Source organism: Mesoplodon densirostris, chromosome 16 (assembly GCF_025265405.1).
Source record: "Mesoplodon densirostris isolate mMesDen1 chromosome 16, mMesDen1 primary haplotype, whole genome shotgun sequence".
In the NCBI taxonomy this organism is placed as follows: Eukaryota; Metazoa; Chordata; class Mammalia; order Artiodactyla; family Ziphiidae; genus Mesoplodon; species Mesoplodon densirostris.
The window spans coordinates 38,731,639-38,755,255 of record NC_082676.1 but is presented as its reverse complement, the minus strand read 5'-3'; the positions used below and the strand labels follow the sequence as shown (position 1 = coordinate 38,755,255).

Genomic DNA, 23,617 nt, shown 5'->3' with positions numbered 1-23,617 from the left:
CACTAAGGTAGACACAGGGGTTCCAGTACTAATTAAGTCTCTTATATCACACCCAATAACAGGTTATAAATCTGTTTTTGTGTGCATCCAGTCTGGTCATAGTTTTCGCTTTTTAAAAATTCTCTATTCCCAATGATAGAAAGTATATAGGTTGGCCCACTGCTCATTTTCACGGCTTACTTTTTGTTGTCTAAAACTCCCAAAGCACTGGGTGTGCTGGTGGGATATGGGCTGCTTTGGTCACACATACACATATATGCTTCAGTTTTTTTTTCACAAGTTTCCTTTAAAAATGAATGAAATGCATACTTAGCAATGTGAATGTGACAAATATTTTTATGACCAGAAGTAAACTTTTGGAATCAATGCTTTTAGATAACTAACCTTCAATAGTCACCTCAACTTCGGGGTCCTCACTTGTTTCTGAAGGGACATGTTGAGTAGAATCTTGAAAAAAATAAAATTCTAAAATGACATTCATTATAAAGCACTTTCTATTATGTTCCAACATTTTACTGATTTGATATTCCAAAAGCAGCCTACTATAAAATTTTACTGGCATTTTAATTCATCTCGTATTTGTTAAGTTAAAATATCTGACCCTTTTCATTGTAAGTAGGGATAAAAGAAAATAGAAAGTAGAGAAACTCTGGAAAACTATTAGACAATACCAAATTACCTGCATTAATGGACTCAAAAAACTTTTATTTTTAGAGGAATAAAATTATAATGAAGTCACAATTATTTTCCTGCTGTAACTAGAAGACACTAGGATAAAAACAAAGGTTTTATTCTTTTTAAACTATTTCTCCTCTTCTTTCAGAAATCCTAGGAGTGGCTTATATTGTTCAATAAAACCACAATCAAATTTTTTGCAATGGGGACCTTCATATCAAAACAGTGACTATAACAAATGCATACAGGACTGTATCACCTAACTTTATATGCAACATACTTTACAAAATTAAATATTTGTGTTACTGCACAAAACAAATGTACATCAGAATGTTAGTGCTGGAAGCTCAGCTAGAGAGTATCTTCATCAGCTCTCTTTTCATTTTGCAAAGGTTGAAAGATTAATTGATTTGCCAAAGATTATGTTTACTTGTTAGTAAAGGAATAAAGAACAGAACCGAACTTCAATTCGACTCTATTAACACTGCAATATGACAATAAAAATTTCCTCAAAAATAAAGTAGTTCAAAGCCTAATATCTAATTCACATTGCCCAATGAACCCCAGTACAATTTGTCTTGTATACAGGTATCTCCTTGCTGTAAATACTGCCTATCCAAAACAGAGGATTTTGTTACAGAGGAAATATCTAATTACCTACACACAGTAAAAGAAAACAAAAAAATTTTCATCCACACCATCATCTATTAAAAAAACTCAACAAGAAATTTAAAATATTATTTAAAATGAGCATTTCAATACTTCTGCAAGAAATGTATTCCAATTAGAATACTCTAATTCTACAACTGAATTTGGAAAGATCAGTCAACTTTCCAGGGACCTTCAGAACTCCCTCCACTCGAAGAAAGTAAAAGATCAAATTACTGATTTAAAAAAAATAAAACAAAAAAGCAAATATAAGGAATAAAAAGGTACAGAATAGAGTTCCTTTTTATTCTTAAAAAAATAAGGCTTGACACGACCAGTTTATGTGAGAAATAATAATTCTAAAACAATGTCCAGTTACCTTAACCAGTTATTTTCCTTGGGAGAAATCTACAAAAATTCTTTTGGAACTATCTAAACGGTTTAGCAACAGGAAGCCACTCTGCATGGTAACCGTTTAACTCAAGATTCCAATAATTAAAAAAGCTGTACCACAGTTGAGTATCTATTCAATCCTACAATCAAAGGAGGATGGCTGGCTAAGAGACAAAGCAGTCCACAGGGTGGCTGTGGATATAAAAATGAGCCAAGAGGAGATCTTTCTTTCATTAATCGTATGAAGAATACATGACCCTACTTTAAAAAATGGTACTAATAGTATGTTTTAAAATGAAATATGAACAGAGCCTGTAATAATTTTAATTCTAACTATCAAAACCATTCTTTCAAAATATGGCAAAAAATGACCAAGAAAAAATGGGCAGCATTTTGCATCATGAAGAGTTTTACTTACCACTTAAGTTTTCCTCCCCATATGCTTTATTATTCAGTACAGTAAAAGAGGTATATTAAATATCATCTTAGGACTAAAAACACAACCTGTTGGCTAAGAAGGCATACCATAACAATCATCATTTCATTTCCAAATAAGGTGCTTTAAGGATAATATTCTCTATAGTACAGAACAACATAATACAAATACAGCAAAGTAAAAATCCCTGTATCTAACCTTCTGCTGGTACTTCCATTTCTGTTCCTTCATTGCCCTCTGAAGAATGATGGCTTCCTAAAAAGAAAATATACCACATATAATAAACCAATAAAGACTGATACTGGAAGAAGAGATACTAAGTAACAATGCAAATAATAACACGAATACAAACTGATTCCTTAACTCCTTAGCAGTTAATACAAACAATGTTATCTAATTCAGAAAAACATGTAACACTTCTGTATGAAAGCTCAAAAAATTATTTTAAAACGTAAATATATAGATTAAACCGAAGTAGGTTTGGGGATTTACTATTAGTTACTGGAACTGCACAATATAATTACTGATAGATGTAAGAATTTGAGAAGTAGAATAGTATGTTTCAAAGTGCCATGCTCATCTGTCAATGACACACACACAAAAACACACATCAGAGTAAATTTCTTCTTTGTTCATAGACTCTATCAAGGATAGATAAACAAGTTCAGGTTGGGCTGTGAAATGTTTCCTGCTTTCCATTTTTACTATGGTGGAAGCTATGGAAACTCAATCCCCATTATTTAATCAAAGTTGCACTTAAAGGAAACTCATAAGTTAAAACTTAAGATACTACCTTTAGTCTCAAAAGCATTTTAATTCAGGTAATATAATCTGCCTGCTTCTAAAAACTGGAACATAAAGCAATGTATCAGGTTAGGCAGTCAAAAGGTAAACAGGCTCATCCTACCAGAGAAGAAGCTATACTCATAAATAGGAAAGAAGTAATCTAAAACCCAAGAGAGCCAATTAGGACAAGTGCCCAAACTGCCCCAGAATATTTATCCTCTGTCCTTAAATGTATGAGCTACTAACATAGAAAAGATTGAAAATCACTGCATTCGTGTATAAATAAAAATATATTACCTATAAGGAAGAATAAAGCACAAAGCGGGAGGGGAAGCAAAATCAGGTCTATTTTGTCATCCATTGGTAACTAATTAAAGAAACTACACTAAAGGTTCAATTCCCAGACACAGGTTTCAAATACACTTTATCTTGATTTTTAAAGAGCACTGACTACAAACACTGTCATGCACTGCCTAGCACCTTTGAATTTAAAGTGCCATGCAAAGACAAAATGTTTTTGGTTTTCAATGTCTAACTTTATGGTGCTATAATTATCTTGGGATTCTTTTCCACTTATTTCATATTCTGAAAACTCACCTGAGCTCAAAACACTAGATAAATCTATAAATCTGTAGCCATGAATTATTTCTTTATTTAACTTCTTAAATACGATTTCTCAACACACAGCCCCCACCCCCAATTAAACGTTAACATTTGAATTTATGGAGCATTGGGTTCTTTGACTATAATGCCAAAGAAAACAAAAATGTGAGGTCAAAACAATGAGAGATAAGGGAGAAGAGGCCAGTACTTAAAAAGGCAAGATTGGGTAAGAATAAGAAAAATTAAGGTGATTGTCCCACCCGGTCAGAATATTACAAGAGTACACGTAAACAATGATTCTACGTGTACTTTTTGTTCTTTAAAAATCTAAAATAAGCAATTACATTTATTTTAAAAGTAAAGCTAAATAAAATAAATCTTATGAGCTAAAAGCCAGAATAGACAGAAGTAAAGTAAAAGCCAGCACAAATAGCCTATGATCATCAAGTTAGGGAACACTACACAGAAATTCCCAAAGAGGTATTCAATCAATAAACTTAGGGATTTACAAATGATATCTTACAACCTTTCTAAAAACGAAGTATCAACATGACCTTATTGATATTTACATTACTAACTATGCAATATAAGCCTTATTTCTGACTATTCTGATATAAGGTATAAATGTGTACTTTACCTTAAATATGAAAGTGTGTCATGTACCCATTTCGAGATTCATTACTAGATTCACAAAAGGGAAAATTGGTTTTGAAAAATTGTTGCTTGTGAAGTTCATTTATATGTTTAAAAAAAAAGGCCAATACATTTCTTTTTCCTTTTCCATTTAGAAAAGTAATAATACAGATATAAATACTAAAACACAGTCTGTCCAATATAAAGAAACATTAAATAAGAACAGTATGTGGGAAAATGGAAGTGAAAAAGTTATACCTTGCAAAGACTTCGAAAGGGGGAGTTTGTCATCAACATCATCAGTTTCAGAAGGGCCTGCTTTGGGATACAAAGATAATACTTCAAAAGTAATCCCAAAAATGTATTTTGGGTCACTTCAGCAAACAAATTTGGGCGAGAGATATGGAATAATACAGCCTTTTCATGAACAAAAAAGGCAAAACAAAAAAAAAAAAAAAAGAAAAGAAAAAAAAAGACTGACTGACAAAATGAATGGTGTCAATTTATGGTCTTAGTGAATGGAAAAGGTGTATTCAGATAAACTCATATATAGACAGTCAAAAGAAATTTTGAAAATGACTAACTCCACATGAATTGAATGGGAACAATATGTCTAAAATGGTGGATATGGGTAATGTTCATGACAGCAAACTGCAACTTTTACTTCATACAGATTATAAGTGCAGATATATCTTACAAGGTGCATTTGTTTCTTCCTTGCCAAATATTTGACTTAATGTTTTGTCATACTAAAGAAAAATGCAGAATCAAATTGTTACACCTTCCTTAGAATCTCTAAAATAACACAATTAACCTATCAATAAGCTTGAATCTCCACTGAAATAGAAACATGACAAACAATTAATTCAGAATCCTCCCTTCCTGAAGATCCATAAACACTTTTTAATAACTTAACTTGGTTTTTCCCAATTATTAACATACAACTTATTTTGTGTTAATTAAACCTTCACAGAATGCTATAGATTTTGACAACACATCTGCATGTATTATGCTTTTAGTGAAAGTCATAGATTTAAAAGAGAACAAAACATTGTGTTTTCAATGACTACTTAACATAAACATGTCCTTGCATTAATATGAATACAAACCACTTCACTACCTCTGAATATTTTTTGGAAAATATCCTAAGACTTTTTGAAAGGCTTTGCAAATGCATGACGGATTTCACGAAGAGGCACAAAACTACACATTATAAGTAAAGGACACAGCATAGAAGAAAATAATTTCATAGAAAATAGAAAAATTATTTGTATTTGGAATCTCAACTAAGAGCAAGATGATAAATGAAAGACACCTGAATTCAAATGCCAGATTCACTGCTTTCTAGTCATGTGATCCTGGGTAAAAATATACAGAAGAAATAAATTAAATGATAGCTAAGTGTACTAACTGACTTCTAAATACTGCTTTAGCTGCTTTTCCACAAGTCTAGCTATGTATCATTATCGATATTGTTCTGTTCTAAATTATTTTAATTAGGTCCTCTTTAAGTCAATAAGTGTATTTCTTAAGATTCCCACTGTATAGAATTTCTATTTTAAATAACATGCTTATTATTGACTTCTAATTTAACTGATTACATTATATTCGGGGAATTCTTTAAGGCTACCTGTGAACAAATATAAAGTCAACTTTTGTAAAAGATCCATGTTTTGTAAATAAACATTTATTTGCTGGGTAAAGAGTTCTGGATATACAACAACTAGCTTAAGTTTGTAAATTTCAGAGTTCAAATACTCTATTTACCATTTATAAGCATTCATCATTTGTTAAAATCTCCCACATGGACTGCATTTACAAATTTATCAATTGTATCAAATTATATCAATTCTTTATTTAGACTTTTGAGGCTACACTGTTAGGTATATACAAATTAATGATTATCCTATTAACTTAATGACTTAGTAGTATATAAATTATATAGTCTTACTCTTCATATTTGTTTTTTATTTTCTTTTTTGGCCTCTAATATTACTAAACTTGGTTTCTTTTGGTTACTATTTGCCCAGCATACCTTCACATATCACTATACTACCAAATTATGTTGTTTACTTTTAACCATACATGTTATAATAGCAAATGACTTGGACTCCATCATAAGATCAGGAGCACACTTCACCCGCACAATCCCGGAGTGTCTAACAGTCACTGCAGACAAATCACTTTCCCAACGCTCACATCTGAGAACATCTTAGAGGAAAACTGACAGGTACACAGAGATTTGTCCAAGTCTATTTTGGAATACCGAAAGTTTTGGAAGAAAACATAAATGATTTTAAGTGCAAGAATGAACACATGAACTACAGTATAATCACACAGGTAATTGTCGCAATGATAGTATTAAATCTGTACGTGACAAAAATAGGTCAATCTCAAAAACTTGTACTGAATGACACACAAGAACATATACAAAACACATATACGGTATGATACCATTTGAGTCAAGCTTAAAAACAGAAAATGTAATACATAAAATGTATAGGTGCCTGGATACACAGACAAAGACGTTTCTGTGGGAATGTATATGCATTTAAAATATAAAATCGTTATCAGGAAGGACAACCCTCAATTTCAAGAAAACGGTTAACTCAGGAGGAACAGAGAAAAAAATGGGAATTGGAAGGGCCTAAAGAAGGGTGTCAATAACATAGTTAACATGTTATATCATGTAAGATTCAGTAAACCTGGGCAGATGTATATTATGTTTGTGGGTTTTAAATATTTTTAAAAAGCATTTTAGAAATACAGCCAGCCATCTGTATCCCTGCATTCAGCCTCTGCAGATTCAACCAACCATGGATCAAAAATATTGGGAACAAAAAATCCCAGAAAGTTCCAAAATGCAAAATTTGAATTTGCAGCATGCTGGCAACTATTTAGCATTTACATTGTATTAGATATTTATGTTATCTAGAGATGATTTAAATAAAGTATGGGGTGGGTGTTTGTAGGTTATATTCAAATACTACACTGTTTTGTATAAGGGACTTGATCATCTGTGGGTTTTGATACTGGGGGGTGGCCCTGGAACCAATCCCTCTGTGGATACCAAAGGATGACTGTACAGTACAGCAATGCAAATAAACGAACTACAAGTACACCAAACAAAATGTCTCACAAATTACATGTTTACAGAAGAAGCCTGATACATGCTGACGGATTCTATTTATATGAACTACAAAAACAGACAAAACTAACCTAGGTTATTACAAATCAGGACAACGGTCTGCACTGGATAGGGGCTGCCAGGAAAGGAGGCCAAGGGAAAAGGAGCTTCTAGCATAGTGACCCCTAACAACAGATCTTCAGAATGCATGAAGCAAAGTGAAAGAACTGGAAGGAGAAATAGACAGAGGCAGTTGGAGATTTCAATACTTTTGTAGTGGATAGAAGTAAAGAGAAATGCCAATAAAAATATAGCAGGCCTCAATGACCGTCAAGCAACCTTAACAAAGCTGAAATAACTGAAATTATACAAAGAATGTTCTCCAACCATAATGGAAATAAACTAAAAATCAGTAACAAAGCTACCTGACAAGTCCACAAGTATGTGGAGATTAAGACTACACTTCTACAGGGAATTCCGAGGCGGTCCAGTGGTTAGGGCTCTACACTTTCACTGCCGAGGGCCTGGGTTTGATTCCTGGACAGGGAACTAGGATCCCACAAGCCATGCGGTGTTGCCCGCCCCCCCAAAAAAAAAAGGAAAAGAAAAGGAAAGACTACACTTCTATGTAAACCAGAGGACAAATGGGAAATTAGAAAATGTTTTGAAATGAATGAAAATTTTAAAAAAAGTTTATAGGGTGCAGTTAACTAATGCTTAAGAGGGAAGTTTATGGCATTAAGTACTCACATTGGAAAATATTTCAATGATTTAAGCTCCCGTCTTAAGAAACATAAAATAAAACCAAATTAAAATTAAAGCAACCAAAAAGAAAGAAAGAAAGAAACGTAAGAGCAAAAAAATCACTGAAATTTTGTAGAAGCTAGATCTTTGAGGAAAAAAGAAAAAAACTGAGAAAGTTCTAGAGTAAGAGCAATGGTTCTCCACTGGAAGTGATACTGTCCCTAAGGGACATATGGCAACGTCTGGAGACGTTGCGGATTGTCACAACTAGGGAGATGCTACTGGTATACATCTAGCAGGGAGAGGCCAGGGAGGATACTAAACATCCTACAATGCAGAGCATAAGACAGATACTGACAACAATGAACTGTCTGATCAAAATGTCAACATTGCCAAGTTTTAAGCCAAAGCTCTGAGCTAGAATGACCAATAAGAAACAAACCAAAAAAAGACGCAAATCACTATAATTAAATTATTACAGACCCTGCAAACGTTAAAATTAAAAAAAAGAAAACTTAAGACAAAGTAGACAAATTCCTTAAAAGACACAAACTGCCGACTCTTAATCAAGAAGAAATACATAACCCGAGCAGACCTACAATGATTAAAAGAAATTTTAAAATTAAAAGATGGAGCAAATTTTTAAACCTTCCATTAGAGAAACCTCAAGGTCCAGGTGGATTCATAGGCAAATTTTACCAAAAATATATAGAAATGTAATAATATCAATTCTCCAAAAAAATTCTTCAAATATATCATTTCCCAATTCACTTAGGCCAGTATTACCAAAACCAAATAAGGACATTTACAAGAAAAGAAACTTCTAACTAATATCTCTTAAGAACATTTGAAAATATTCTTAAGAGATAATAGTCAGAACCAACATTTGAAAATTAATGTTGATGACCATTTTAACAGACTAAACGAGAAAAATGATGTAATCATCTCCAGAGATACAGAAAAGACCTTTCACAAAATTCAACATCCAATCACCATAAAAACTCTTTACAAACTCTGAACTGAAGAAAGTTTCTTCAATCTGATGAAGGGCAACTACAAAAAACATACAGCTTTCACAGAGAAAAGATTTCCTTTTAAAACTGCAAACAAGGTAAGGATGCCTACTCTCACTACTATTCATCGTGACACTGGAATGTTGAAGAGCTGGTGCAATTAACACAAGAAAATGAAAGGGAAGAAATAATACTGTCTACTTATAAAATCCCAAAGATTTTTTCCCAAAGAGTTGCTATACTAATAAATGATTTTTAACTAGGTCACAAGATACAAGGTCCGTATGTAAAAGTCAACTGTAGTTCTACATATTAGCAATAAATAGTTGGAAGCTGAAACTGTAAAAGAACAGTACACCGTTTACAATAACACTGAAACACATTAAATACTTAGATATAAATCTTACAAAATATGTACAAGACCTGTATGTTGAAAACAAAGCACTGATGAAAGGAATCAAGAAAGAGCTAAATAGATAAGGTACATATATCATGCTCACGAATCAGAAGATTCAGTATTAAGATATTCAACCTAAATTAGTCTATAGATTCAGCACAATCTCCATCAAAATCCCCACGGTGGGGGAAGGGGGAAGGACTTCCCTGGTGGTCCAGTGGTTAAGACTTCGCCTTCCAATGCAGGGGGTGCGAGTTTGATCCCTGGTTGGGGAGGTAAGAAGATCTCACGTGCCTCCGGCCAAAAAAACAAAACATAAAACTGAAGCAATATTGTAACAAATTCAATAAAGACTTAAAAAAAAATTTTTTTTAAACTCTTGGGCTTCCCTGGTGGCGCAGTGGTTAAGAATCCGCCTGCCTTGCACTGGCAAGGGACACAGGTTTGAGCCCGGGTTCGGGAAGATCCCACATGCCGTGGAGCAACTAAGCCCATGTGCCACAACTACTGAAGCCTGCGTGCCTAGAGCCCATGCTCTGCAACAAGAGAAGCCACCGCAGTGAGAAGCCCATGCACTGCAACAAAGAGTAGCCCTGCTCGCCGCAACTAGAGAAGCCCACGTGCAGCAACGAAGACCCAACTCAGCCAAAAATAAAATAATTTAAAAAAAAAAAACACTCTTAAAAAAAAAGGAGTCGGGCTTCCCTGGTGGCGCAGTGGTTGAGAGTCCGCCTGCCGATGCAGGGGACACGGGTTCATGCCCCGGTCCGGGAAGATCCCACATGCCACGGAGCGGCTAGGCCCATGAGCCATGGCCGCTGAGCCTGCGTGTCCAGAGCCTGTGCTCCGCAACGGCAGAGGCCACAACAGTGAGAGGCCCACGTACCGCAAAAAAAAAAAAGTCCCCACAGGGCTTTTTGAACAAATCAATAAGCTGATTTTAAAAATTTTAAGACTTATTATATAAACTATAGTCCTCAAGACAATGTAATTTTGGAAAAAGATAGAAACAGATCAATGTAACAGAATATTCTCAAGAAAACTGACAGAGATGTAAAGGTAATACAATAGAAAAAGAACAGTTGTTGGGCTTCCCTGGTGGCTCAGTGGTTAAGAATCCGCCTGCCAATGCAGGGGACACGGGTTCGAGCCCTGGTCCGAGAAGATCCCACATGCCACGGAGCAACTAAGCCTGTGCACCACAACTACTGAGCCTGTGCGCCACAACTACTGGGCCTGTGCCCTAGAGCCCGTGAGCCACAACTACTGAAGCCTGTGCACCACAACTACTGAAGCCCGCGTGCCTAGAGCCCGTGCTCTGCAACAAAGAGAAGCCACCCCAATGAGAAGCCCGCAGACCACAACGAAGAGTAGCCCCCACTCGCCACAACTAGAGAAAGCCTGCCAACGCAGCCAAAAATAAATTAAACAAAATAAAACAAAAAAAAGAACAGTCATTTCAACAAAAGGTACTGGAAAAACTGGATATCTGTATGCCTTAAGTTTGAACCTGGTATTCTGCACACTATACAAAAATTAGGCCTAAACCAATCACAGACCTAAATGTAAAACTATGAAAACTTTTATACAACACAGAAGAAAAATCTTTGTGACACTGGGTCAGACCAAGATTTCCTAGCTATGATACTTAAGCACAACTCATATAAGGAAAAAAAAAAAAAAAAAAAGCAGTAAGTTGGACACCATCAAATTAACCTATTTGCAAATCACATCACAAAGGACTTTCATTCAGAATATACAAAGAATTGCCAAAGCTTAATTATTAAGAGAAGTACCCAGGGCCTCCCTGGTGGCGCAGTGGTTAAGAGTCCGCCTGCCGATGCAGGGGATACGGGTTCGTGCCCCGGTCTGGGAGGATCCCATATGCCGCGGAGCGGCTGGGCCCGTGAGCCATGGCCGCTGGGCCTGCGCGTCCGGAGCCTGTGCTCCGCAACGGGAGAGGCCACAACAGTGAGAGGCCCGCATACCGCAAAAAAAAAAAAAAAAAAAAGAGAAGTACCCAAACTGCATGGACTGTATCTCTCAGCCTAGATGAAAAACTAATAGTCTGGCTCCCACCTTCTTCAGCTGCACTTAAAATATTATCATTTCAGCAATCTTTTCCTCTATAAACATCTGATTTCCACTCTTATTGCTTAAATCATTCACACTCCCTATTTCAAAGGGGGAAAAAAAAAGCTTCTATAATCCTGCCTAGTAACAGCAAAGCTAAAAAAGGCAATACCAAAGATAAAGGCAGACATTTTATTTTAAAAATTAAATATAATGTGCTAAAAAGATTTTACTAAACAGTATTAATTAAATATATGTTAGTAAGGTACCAACAACTGCTATAAAGGCTAAATATTTTCCAAATTTTTAACTTTTTAATTAAAAATCCTCAGAATTACCCCAACCTTTTAGCCATGTGATTACTAACATCACAAGCAATAAAATATTCAAATCTGACAAATAAAAATTATGAAATTCAAATACCTGTATACAGATATTCACATGATTACAAACAGAACAAATTTATTCATAACTTTCTTATAATACTCCAGAACTGATAAAGCCTTATCTTTTTAAATGAACTAAACCTATTAAGCAAAGGCAAATTAAAACCAAAAAGAGGTATCACAAGACATCCACTGAAGTTGCTAAATAATGCGGACCATACAAGTGCTGATAAGGATGTGGAGCCACTAGAACTATTGTCCCCACTTATGGAAATGTACAATAGTAAAAGCACAGTGGAAAACAGCTTAAATACCTACCATATATCTCAGCTATTCCAGTTCTAGGGATCTACTCAAGAGAAATGAAGGCGTATTTCCAAACAAATGTTTCAGCACCTTTACTTTTAATAGCCCCAAACTGGAAACAACCAAAATGTCCATCAATAGACAGAGGGATAAACAAATTGTGGTACAGCCGAACAATGGAATAACAGCAATAAAATGGAATTAGCCATCGATATATGCCACACTATGGATGAAATTTCAAAACAATTATGTGGAATTTAAGAAGTCATAGCTCCCCACCCCAAGAAAACAGTACATACTTTATGATGATTCCATTTACATAAATTTCTTAAAAATGCAAACTAATCTAAAATGATAGAAAACAGATTGGTGGTTGGCTGGGGAGAGCTGTGAATTACAAAGAGACTTAAGGGAACTTGAGGGTTATGGACATTTCTTTATCTTGACTGCAGTGAAGATAGTTTTATGGGTATATACATAAAACCAATCAGATCTTATAGTTTAAATGTTTAATGTACTTTATGCATCTATAAAAATTAAACTTACCATGAACTATAGATGTTCTTCTAAACTAAAACCCATCAAAGCATAAAAGCAAACTGCATTGTGAAATTATGACCTTTAATTCCCTCTTGATAATCAAGCAGCTACAGAACAAGATAATAAATACCTAAAATTAATGTCTTATCTTTTATAGATTTTTAACATAGTGATAATGCAAAGTTATTTTTTTTTTTTTTTTTTTTTTTTTTTTTGCGGTATGCGGGCCTCTCACTGTTGTGGCCTCCCCCGTTGCGGAGCACAGGCTCCGGATGCGCAGGCTCAGCGGCCATGGCTCACGGGCCCAGCCGCTCCGCGGCATATGGGATCCTCCCAGACCGGGGCACGAACCCGTATCCCCTGCATCGGCAGGCGGACTCTCAACCACTTGCGCCACCAGGGAGGCCCGCAAAGTTATTTTTATTGCACAGTGATATTAAAGGTTTAGAAGACCTCTTATGCCTTGCAAATAACTGAAAATTCAAATTGAATTCTAAATTGTGCCACAACTTTTGCTTGTCCTTTTAAGAATATTAATGATTATTTAACATTTCCCCTGTAAACTGAGTTTACTTTAGTGCCCCATTTTTGAAATCTATTTTATTCCAGTGATAAATTACAAGTATACATGCTAGTCAAGGACCAAAGGACCAATCAATAAAATAGTATCTAAGGAATTCGGGCAATTAAAGAATTTTAATTTAAACCACCAATAACTTCTGGAAAGAAAAACTGTATTGAACAGTATTACCTTGAATGTTATACTGATAGTAATCAGGATCTTCTGATTCTTCCTTTACTGTCACGGCTGCCATTTCCAGAGAAATGCCTGTAAAAACAAATTCGTTTTCTCATTAAATTATATAATTACACTTCAGGGCACTCAGACAGTATAGGGAAATCCCTTCTGCCCTCCTAATAATGCAGAATAATGCATACATATTTTAAAGGCTTTCAAAAGACAAAAGTTTGCAAGGCGTCAGGGGGACAAAAATAACCTAAAACCCAACCTAGACTACTATTACTAGTAGTACTAGTGGTAGTACTAATAGTACTACCAACTACTAGTGTAGTCGTTTTAACCACACTACTAATATTCTGGGATTATTTAATGCTAAATTTGTTCTCCAACAAGTTCTGATCTTTGCAATTAAAGAAAATTAGTCACACTCTATTTTCACTCAATATTTAAAATATTTTTATAAATCACTGAACATCACCTGCAAACATAAATTTTAATAACTCACTATTCCAGAGTAAATATGGCATAACCATTTTAATAGTGAGACACATTAATTTTTTTCCCCCTCTTAATATATCCCTTTTTTAACAAGGGTAACAAATCATACCTTTCAGCATAACACTTTGCCCACAATGAGGATAAGTAATTTGACGTACACCTTTGTGGCCAGATATAAATGAGTGCATATTTTACAATTCCATGTAGAGGAAGGTCAAAATTAGAGAAAAGAAATTTATGTTGTTAAAACTCAAGTAATGTCAATTATCCCTCAAGAAAGCTGAAAAAAAATTAAAATGCACAAGCCTTAGGTTAAAAAAAAACCCACTCAAGCAAGTAGTTGATTTTGGGAGGGGAGTAATGAGAGGGGGAAGAAGACCTTCTTGGGGTGTTATTAATGTTCTCTATCCATGAGTGTTAGGTTACAGGTGTGTGTACTTTTTATTTATTGAGCATATATACACTTACACTTTGCATACATTATACTTCAATTAAAAGTTTTAAGAAACAAGATTCTTAACTAATTCTTTAATGAATTCTTAATAAAGATATATTCCCCATATATTCAAAAACAAAGAGCTCTTGGCTGGGGAGCCTCAAAGGGTTACACAGGAGGGGCTTTCAGAAATGAAATGCTGATTTCACCAAATGGTTGCAGTTCCTACTCTCTCTCTTTCTCATCTGCCATGTCAGGAGTAGATGATACTCTCAGACAAGTTTAAGAAATCAACAGTGGATGGGTGTATGTACACAGTTCAGACTAAGATATCAGCTATAATCATACCAGTCCCATCATGGACTTAATATTGAGCTGGTGCTATGTGACTTTAGAAGGTTTGTACAGAGTATTTTCAACTGAATAAATACTTCAAAAAGAGTTAGTCTGATACACTAAAGGACATTTATCCCTGAAGCCACAAGCAAAGAAGGGGGTTACTCTATGGACAGCAATCACCAATGGAAGGTTGGTTTGCTGCCAGAAGATGGTGGTAGGGAACTTGTCTGGAAACCCTGGGATTCTGTTGGGTGTCTAGTACTTCCATGCTCATTAGCAGAAGTTAACAGAAAATCAAAGCAAACAAAAAAGACAAATCCATTGCGGAATGAAGGTTTGGGCCACCTCAACCAGGTAAAGAACCTTACCAGATAGGGTCCTGGCTGAAGGCAAAGAAAACATAATATAATGGGTAATGAATTAAGAAAGGTATGAATTTTTGTGACAAGCTGCAGAAATGGGGACACTGCACGTTTTCTTCCCTGTTATGAGTATGTGTGTTTCTGTCAATATTATATATTTGGTTATATTAACTGTTCTCTCTTCTCCTTCCCATTATTATTTTACAAAAATTTTGTTGGAGGTTTCCTTTGCCGGTTAGCCTTTAGATAAGAGAATATATAGGTTGGGGGTATATTTGAGGAGTAATTAACATAGTCCATGACTGGGCAGTAAATTAGTCTCCCAGAGACGGGTATAATGACTATTAGAACAAGGGCGAAAATGATTCGCTCTGTAGGAAGGGAAAGTTGCATCCCGTCAGATGGGACCGTTGTTTAGTTGTTACATGAAGGTTTAAATATGCAGAGGTGTGTGTGGATGCCACGTAGCCAAAGGGGTAGCCTGTGTGAGTCATTAAGCTGCTGTCTCAGGTCCAGACCTGCCCTCTTAGACGCTTCTGAAGCATGGACTGCAAACCAGTTGGTTCCCTGAGAATCTCTGCCACAAGGGAATACAGTAGGGAGGCTATAAGGCTAGAAGAGAGAAAAGGGACTTGCATCTTTCTTTTGGCTTGCTGCATCCTGTTCCCACCAGGGTCACTCACTCCTTGGTATATTCCTTTAATCTAGTGAAAGCACACCCTTCCCATAGCAACACCTGGATCCACCTTACAAGTTTTCCAACACAACCAGAACCAGTTTCAACATGTCCCCCACATACACCAGTACCATCCAAATAGTATCCCACCTTAGAAATCAGAAGCGAAGTTTTAGGGGTGGCAGCCAATTCCTTGAGTCATTACTTACATGATACCTTAGTATATAGTCCTTTTTTATTACAACTAATTAATCTGTAAATTTTTTCCATAATAATAACTGGTATGGTTCAAATAACTGGTATGGCTGTTTTCTCCTCAACAGACCACAACTGTTATGCCCAAGAAATATAAAAAATAAAATAAAATGGAAATTTTAAAAGAAACTGCAAGAAAAGTTAAGACACACATACAAAGGAATATAAAGACAAAGTGTAAGGCAGAAAAAAATAAACCTCTATGATAGTGATGTGTACTATTATATCTATACTTAAGATGGATAAAGAATTCCAAAAATATGATTTTTCTCCAGTCAGCCTGTTTATTTTTGGATGCAAACTATTCAGGAGAGGAATACATAAATAAAGGGGAGAAGATACGCGAAATGGTGATTTCAGCACAATAAACTAAAAACTAAACCGAAAATTGAAATTTCCTGTGACATGGAAAAAAGGGGGGAAAGAAAAAAACTTCTGTAAAACAAACAGAGTAATAGATTTAAATACTTATTCCCCAAAAGGAGAATTCAACACTGCCTGTCTTGCAGACCTCCCTAAAAATAACATACATAAAAAGTCTCATTCATTCACTCACATATACTCATACACACAGAGTTCTCTTTCTCCTTACCCCAACAATTCATTCCAAATGCCGTTAGATTATGCTGACCAAGATAGGCAGCTGCGTCGGGGAGGTCTGATGGTCCAAAGCAGGGTAGCAGAATGAGACTATTTATATGAGGGGGGAGAGGAAACTGAGTAACAGGTCTGGGAGACTGAGACAAATGGGGGACAAGCATGAGTGGAGTGGTGACAGTCCAACAAAGAGTGTCAAAGTGTCAGCAAGGCAAGGAGGCTGGCAATAAGACATGGCTTAAACGAAGTACATAAACATACTGAGAATATCTGGTTGCTATGATTCTAACTGTGACAAATACTCTCTAGGAAAGGGAGGGAAAAAAGCTTGGGGTGTCAAGAGTGGAACTGAAGATATGGGCATGAAAAAACATAGATGTAAATGGATGTACGTATGTATATAATTATGTGTATATAAATACAAATAAACAGATACCCTAGCTTTGTCCACTTAGAAGCAATGACATCCCAACTGCAATAAGAACATCTAGCACCTAGGTTATGGTTTCTTAATAAATAACACTCTCCACAGTGAGGAACCAGGGCTGACTCTAGTGCTGGATTAGGGAAAGAATAAGATGAACCCTAACAACCTTGCTTAGCAAAAAATTAAAAGTTCTCTAAAAACGATGGGCATATTTACAAACAAGGAAGGACACGGGGGACATCTTGAAGTGGTTCCCAACGGCCAAAGCAAGGGCTATTTGCAAATCAAAATAAATAATGATAATAATGAATTGTAATACACTGAATAAAACAGAAATATACTATAAAATAGAAAGAGTGTACTCTAATATACATGAATTAAATTTTAAGTGGAAGTTTGTTGAGTGGTATATATTTCCATAGTCTCAGAGAAACTCCCATGAATATAATAATTACAAAGGAAATACAATTAATATAAAGAAATTACAGTGGAAAAGCCTAGAAAAACTAACTCTGGTCACATAAATAATACCTTCAGTAAAGGGATAAATAGAAAACAACTTCCACCTGATATGAAAGGAGAAAAAAAAACACAGCATCGTTTCTGTGCTATTTTTGCAAAAACTGCATTACATGAATCTAATCATGAGGAAATACCAGATACTTCCTTCAAAAGTGTCATGGTCATAGAAGACCAGAAAAGCCCGAGAAAGCTGAAGAAGCCATTACTGGGAAAACAAACAAACCAACAAACCCAAAACTTGAAAAGGGTTTGAGAATTAGGAGTAATTTATCTCCCTTATTTTGATGATTATATTGTAGTAATGTGGGACAATATCCTTGCTTCTAAGAATCACACGCTGAAGTAGCTAAAAGAGAGACAGGGGAGACACTGCTCTGGGAAAGATCCCTGGTGTTCTGGCTGCACACTAAACACACCTGGTGTTCTTGCTTTTCCCTCCCCACCAAAAAAAAAAGATACGGTATCACATTGGCATCTTACTGTCAAATGGTACAGGAAAAAGGTCCTTATATTGTACATGCAGGTTTTTTATTAGCTTGCAATAATTTCAAAATGTAACATTTTTAAATACAAAGTTTAAGGCATTACAATATTATTCATTTCTTTCATCACATCTAGCTTTTCTCTAGCTAACAGGTAGTCTGTCTTACAGACACTTGTGCATCAGTGGATACAGATCTACTGCCTCACTGTGTTCAAAGACAACACAGAATTCACCAATGGAGCTGCAGGGTAACTGCTCTTTCTGCAAAGCAGCAATGGGTCCAAGAACATGTGCATCTCCAAATGAGAGATATTACCGAAGTATCCTCCATAAGACAGCAATAATTATTACACACATCAAGGATTTTTAGAACTGCCTGTTTCTCTACACCCTTACTGAGACTGGGTATAAGCAGAATTTAATGTCTGCCAATCTGCTGAGTGCAAAACTTTATCTTTCTTGGATTTTTATCTACATTTCTTTAACTAAACTGAGCATTTTCTCTTGAATCTTTGGTCATTTATTTCTTGAATTAGCTCTTTGTAAGTCAAGTAAAACAACCCTTTGTCATTGGTCTTGCAAATAGCCATTCCCTGTTTCTTACATGTCCTTTGATACATTTTGGCTGATTTTGTCATACAAAACTTTTAGAATTTTTCCCTAGTCAAACTTTATTGCTTAGAAAGCTTTCAAAGGATTACTAAATGTTTTTTCAATCGCTTTTAATCTAAGTTGTTATTACTTGCAGACTTTTTTTTTTTTTTTTGCAGTACACAGGCCTCTCACTGTTGTGGCCTCTCCCATTGCGGAGCACAGGCTCCGGACATGCAGGCCCAGCGGTCATGGCTCACGGGCCCAGCCCTCTGTGGCATGTGGGATCTTCCCGGACCGGGGCACAAACCCATGTCCCCTGCATCGGCAGGCAGACTCTCAACCACTGCACCACCAGGGAAGCCCTATCTGCAGACTTTTAAACACTTCTTGAAGTAGAATAGATTATGGATATTTTGTTTTTAGTAATTTTCTAGTTGATTCTCTTTAGTGTTCTGTATACATAATCATATCACCTGTAAAAGTTAATGGTACCTGCATTTTCTAATTACTTACTCTTATTTGTAATGGTTTGGACATCTGGAACACTGGTAAGAAACATGAGAATGTGCTAGTGTCTTACGAGGAGTGCTTCTTGTGGTTCACTATTAAACACGAGGGGGTGGCGTTTACAATTATGCATAATATTCCACCCAATCATGTTAAGAATTTCTGCTGCCTTTCATCATCTACCTAAATGATATATTATTTGTAATTAGTTCAATAACGTAAGTGAATTAAGAGATTTTCTAATAAAATCATCCTCATGTTCCTAGATGAACTCTAAATCTGAAATTCACTGCATAAGATAATTTTTGAAGTAATCTGAGAGTACAGCAAAAGCCCCACAGTGACAGGCCCTGCAACAGTGAGAATTCAGATGTAACACAACGTAATACCAATTGGCATCCATCCTCTCTCTGCAAGAGGTCGAACGAGAGACATCATAGTTTATATGTGCCTTTAGTAAGAAAAAACTGTAAAAATCCATTTTTTCCTTACCAATCACCAAGACTAATTTAAAAACATATCCCTAGTAATAATATGATGACCTTTAAAAATTATATATTATTTTTAAAAGATGAAGTTGCTTTCATTCTGACTCTTATCATAGAACCAGAGTAACAATAAATTATTACAATAAAATTGTAATCAAGTCAGGAAGACCTGTATGTTTTAAAAATAAGCAAAAATACTCTACCCTAGAAATGGAACATGGCAAGAAAGCAAATTTTAAGTAAAATGTCCAAGACAATGCTCAGTTCTAAAAGAACCTGAATAGGAAAAATCAATTTACCTCTATGATAAAAGTGGGAAAAAGGGAAGAAGTATTGGAAACAAGTGGTAAAGGAATTATATTCTCATTTTCCACGTTAATAGGCAACAAATAAAACCAAACCTTAAAACTACATGAAGGGCTTCCCTGGTGGCACAGTGGTTAAGAATCCACCTGCCAATGCAGGGGACACGGATTCGAGCCCTGGTCTGGGAAGATCCCACATGCCACGAAGCGACTAAGCCCGTGCGCCACAACTACTGAGCCTGCGCTCTAGAGCCTACATGCCACAACTAGTGAAGCCCACGTGCCTAGAGCTCCGTGTTCTGCAACAAGAGAAGCCACTGCAATGAGGAGACCGTGCACCGCCACGAAGAGGGGCTCCCGCTCACCGCGACTACAGAAAGCCCGTGTGCAGCAATGAAGACCCAATGCAGCCAAAAATAAATAAAATACAAAATAAATAATTTTTGTTAAAAAGCCCACATGAAATACATACAGTATGGTACTGGCCTAAGAATAGGCATTAGAGTTCAGTGGAATAGAGCTGAACATGCAGAAGTAAACCTGGTCAACTGATTTTTTGACAAACATGCCTAAAAGGCAATCCAATGGAGAAAGGGTATCTTTTCAACAAATGATGCTCGGACAACAGGATATTCACATGATAAATGTGATAAATATTAATGATAAATGATATATTTAGACCCTTATATCACAACATGCACAAAAATTAACTTAAAATGGCTCTTAGACCGAAATGTAACAGCTAAAACTATAAATACAGGAAGAAAGCTTACATATAAAAATCATTATGACTTTAGGTAGGGCAAAGATTTTCTAGATATAACACCAAAGGCAAAAGTGAGAGAAGAGGGCTCCCCAGGTGGCAAAGTGGTTGAGAGTCCACCTGCCAATGCAGGGGACATGGGTTCATGCCCCGGTCCGGGAAGATCCCACATGCCGTGGAGTGGCTGGGGCCATGAGCCATAGCCGCTGAGCCTGCGCTTCTGGAGCCTGTGCTCCGCAACGGGAGAGGCCACAGCAGTGAAAGGCCCGCATAACCAAAAAAAAAAAAAAAAAAAAAAAAAAGTGACAGAAGAAAAACTTGGAAAACTGGATCAAAATTAAAAACTTCTAGGTTTTGAAGGACATCATTAAGAAAAGAAAAGCCACAGGACTTCCCTGGTGGTGCAGCAGTTAAGAATCCGCCAGCCAGTGCAGGGGACACGGGTTTGAGCCCTGGTCCAGGAAGATCCCACACGCCGCGGAGCAACTAAGCCCGTGCGCCACAACTACTGAGCCTGTACTCTAGAGCCTGCGAGCCACAACTACTGAGTCCACGCGCCACAACTACCGAAGCCCACGTGCCTAGAGCCCGTGCTCCACAACAAGAAAAGCCACCACAATGAGAATACCGTGCACCACAATGAAGAGTAGCTCCCACTCACCGCAACTAGAGAAAGCCCGCGCACAGCAACAAAGACCCAATGCAGCCAAAGATGAATAAATTAAGTAAATAAATTTATAAAAAGAAAACTATATGAAATAGTATGAGAATGATATTTAAAAATAAAGAATTACTAAGCAATACTTTGTAATGGGAAAGAATCTAAATATGGGAAAAGAATCTAAAAAAAGGGACTTCCCTGGTGGTCCAGTGGTAAAGAATCTGCCTTCCAATGCAGGGGATGCGGGTTCCATCCCTGGTTGGGAAACTAAGGCCATGTGCAACAACTACCGAGCTCGTGTGCGGCAACTAGAGCCCACACACAACTAGAGAGAGAAAGAGGAGAAAAAAAAAAAAAACCGCATGCCACAACTAGAAAGAAGCCCGCACGCCACAATGAAGAGCCTGCACACCTCAACAAAAAAGATCCTGCATGCCGCAACTAAGACCCAACACAGCCAAAAAAAAAAAAAAATCTGAAAGAGTGGATATATGTGCATGTATAACTCATTCACTTTGCTGTACTCCTAAAACTAACATTGTAAATCAACTATACGCTAATAAAAATTTTTTAAATAAATAAATAATGAAAATGAAAATAAAGAATTAAATACCAAAAACAGCTTAGAGTTAAAGACAGTTTCCCTGGGGAGTAAAAAAAAATGGGAATGCAATGGGAAAAGGCAGAGTCAAGACGATATTATATTGATTTTTGTAAAATGCACTATAGGACTAGATGACATTTATTATTATTATTCCTTGTGTAATCGGAAAAAACTATTAATAAACTTTGTCTATAAATGTGTAATTAGCAATGAATTTCTAGCTACCACTTTGTCAAACAAAGTACTGTATTGGGGTTTTAGTATAATAGAGTAACATTAACAACGTCACCTTTGGAATAAATTTGTTCTGTCTACTTCTCACCAAAGCAATAAGTAATGAGTCAAAATACAACCTTCTACATTAAGGAAAAGGCTTCTTACATTTCATAGAGTCTAAAAGCACAAATACATACCAGAATCTTCTGTAGGTTCAGTTTTCACTTTGATGGGGCCACAACTGAAAGGAAAAGAAGCCCTGATGAAGCTCTGCATTGTGAGGGCCACTCACACAGTGCTCAAATGTCCTGAACTCACTGTATAAACTCATTCACCTGACCAAGCTCAATGCAAAACTGACTCACTTTAAAATTTACGTATTTATTTCTTGCATAAATAACCTGTCAAGTGAATTTAGTACTTTAATTCCAATCAACCATATGGGAGGGAAAAGTATAATAAAACAATACCGAGTAGCAAATCCCATCTTACTATAAGGCCTTCCTACTCACAATGTGCTCATCAGACCAGTCACATCAGCTTCGTCCAGGAACTATTACCTTTCAAAACTACTAAGTCAAAAAGTGCATTTTCACAGGACCTCCAAAGGATTCAACTGCATTATTAAACATCAAGATGTGTGACACAGTGCTTTTTAATATTCTAATGCCTCAGTAATCTAAACACTAAAACTTGCTGAGGTGTAGAGAGGTTCATTATTACTAATGAGATATGCTTTACCTTCCACCTGGAGATAGCATTGACCTTTCAGCATCTGTTACCGTCACTCGAGCACCTATGTACAAAAAAAATTAGATTTAGATTTTTCCAATACTTGAAGTATGACTAATATTTCCAAAGGTCCTAAATGCAGAATGACCCAGGGAAGGGATTTCACAGCTCTGGGTCATCAGAATGAGTATGGTGTTAAGTTTAAGAGTGTCCTTCGTTCTCCCCTATAAGGAAGGTAATTAGGGATGATAATCATCTAACAGCTTTTATCCCCTCAACCCTCCAGAACCCTCCCTTTAATGAAAAAGCTCTTATTCTTATCAATGAAACAAATACACCAATACACTATTACTGAATAAGACAATACCGATGTATAAATGATGCCAGATTTCTATTAAGAGTAGATCTGGATCAGAAGAACTGGAAAACAGTAACTGCTAACAGGTACAGTGTTCTTCTTGAGGTGATGAGACAGGGTGATAGTTGTACATCTTATAAATATCCTAAAACCCACTGAATTACACAACATAAAATACGGAATTTTATGTTTGTGAAAATAAAAAAGCAAAGACTGACACACACATACACCCCCGCCCAAATGATGACAAAGATAGATGTAGAACAACTAGAATTCACACACTGCTGGTGG

At 36.2% G+C, this 23,617-nt stretch overlaps 1 protein-coding gene across 7 annotated transcripts in view; it reads right to left on the bottom strand.

Annotated features, from left to right (window-relative positions):
• Positions 1–23,617, bottom strand: part of GTF2I (general transcription factor IIi) — a 103,853-nt gene that overhangs the window by 44,375 nt on the left and 35,861 nt on the right. For 2 of the 7 annotated variants that reach the window (XM_060079522.1, XM_060079528.1), the window contains exons 7-12: positions 22,978–23,032; positions 22,434–22,477; positions 13,512–13,589; positions 4,433–4,492; positions 2,351–2,407; positions 385–447 (exon numbers count right to left, since the gene is read on the bottom strand). In XM_060079522.1, coding sequence (XP_059935505.1) covers positions 385–447; positions 2,351–2,407; positions 4,433–4,492; positions 13,512–13,589; positions 22,434–22,477; positions 22,978–23,032 — 357 coding nt within the window. The remainder of the gene's footprint in view (positions 1–384; positions 448–2,350; positions 2,408–4,432; positions 4,493–13,511; positions 13,590–22,433; positions 22,478–22,977; positions 23,033–23,617) is intronic. The other 5 variants (XM_060079523.1, XM_060079525.1, XM_060079526.1 and 2 more) reach the window with 5 other exon arrangements.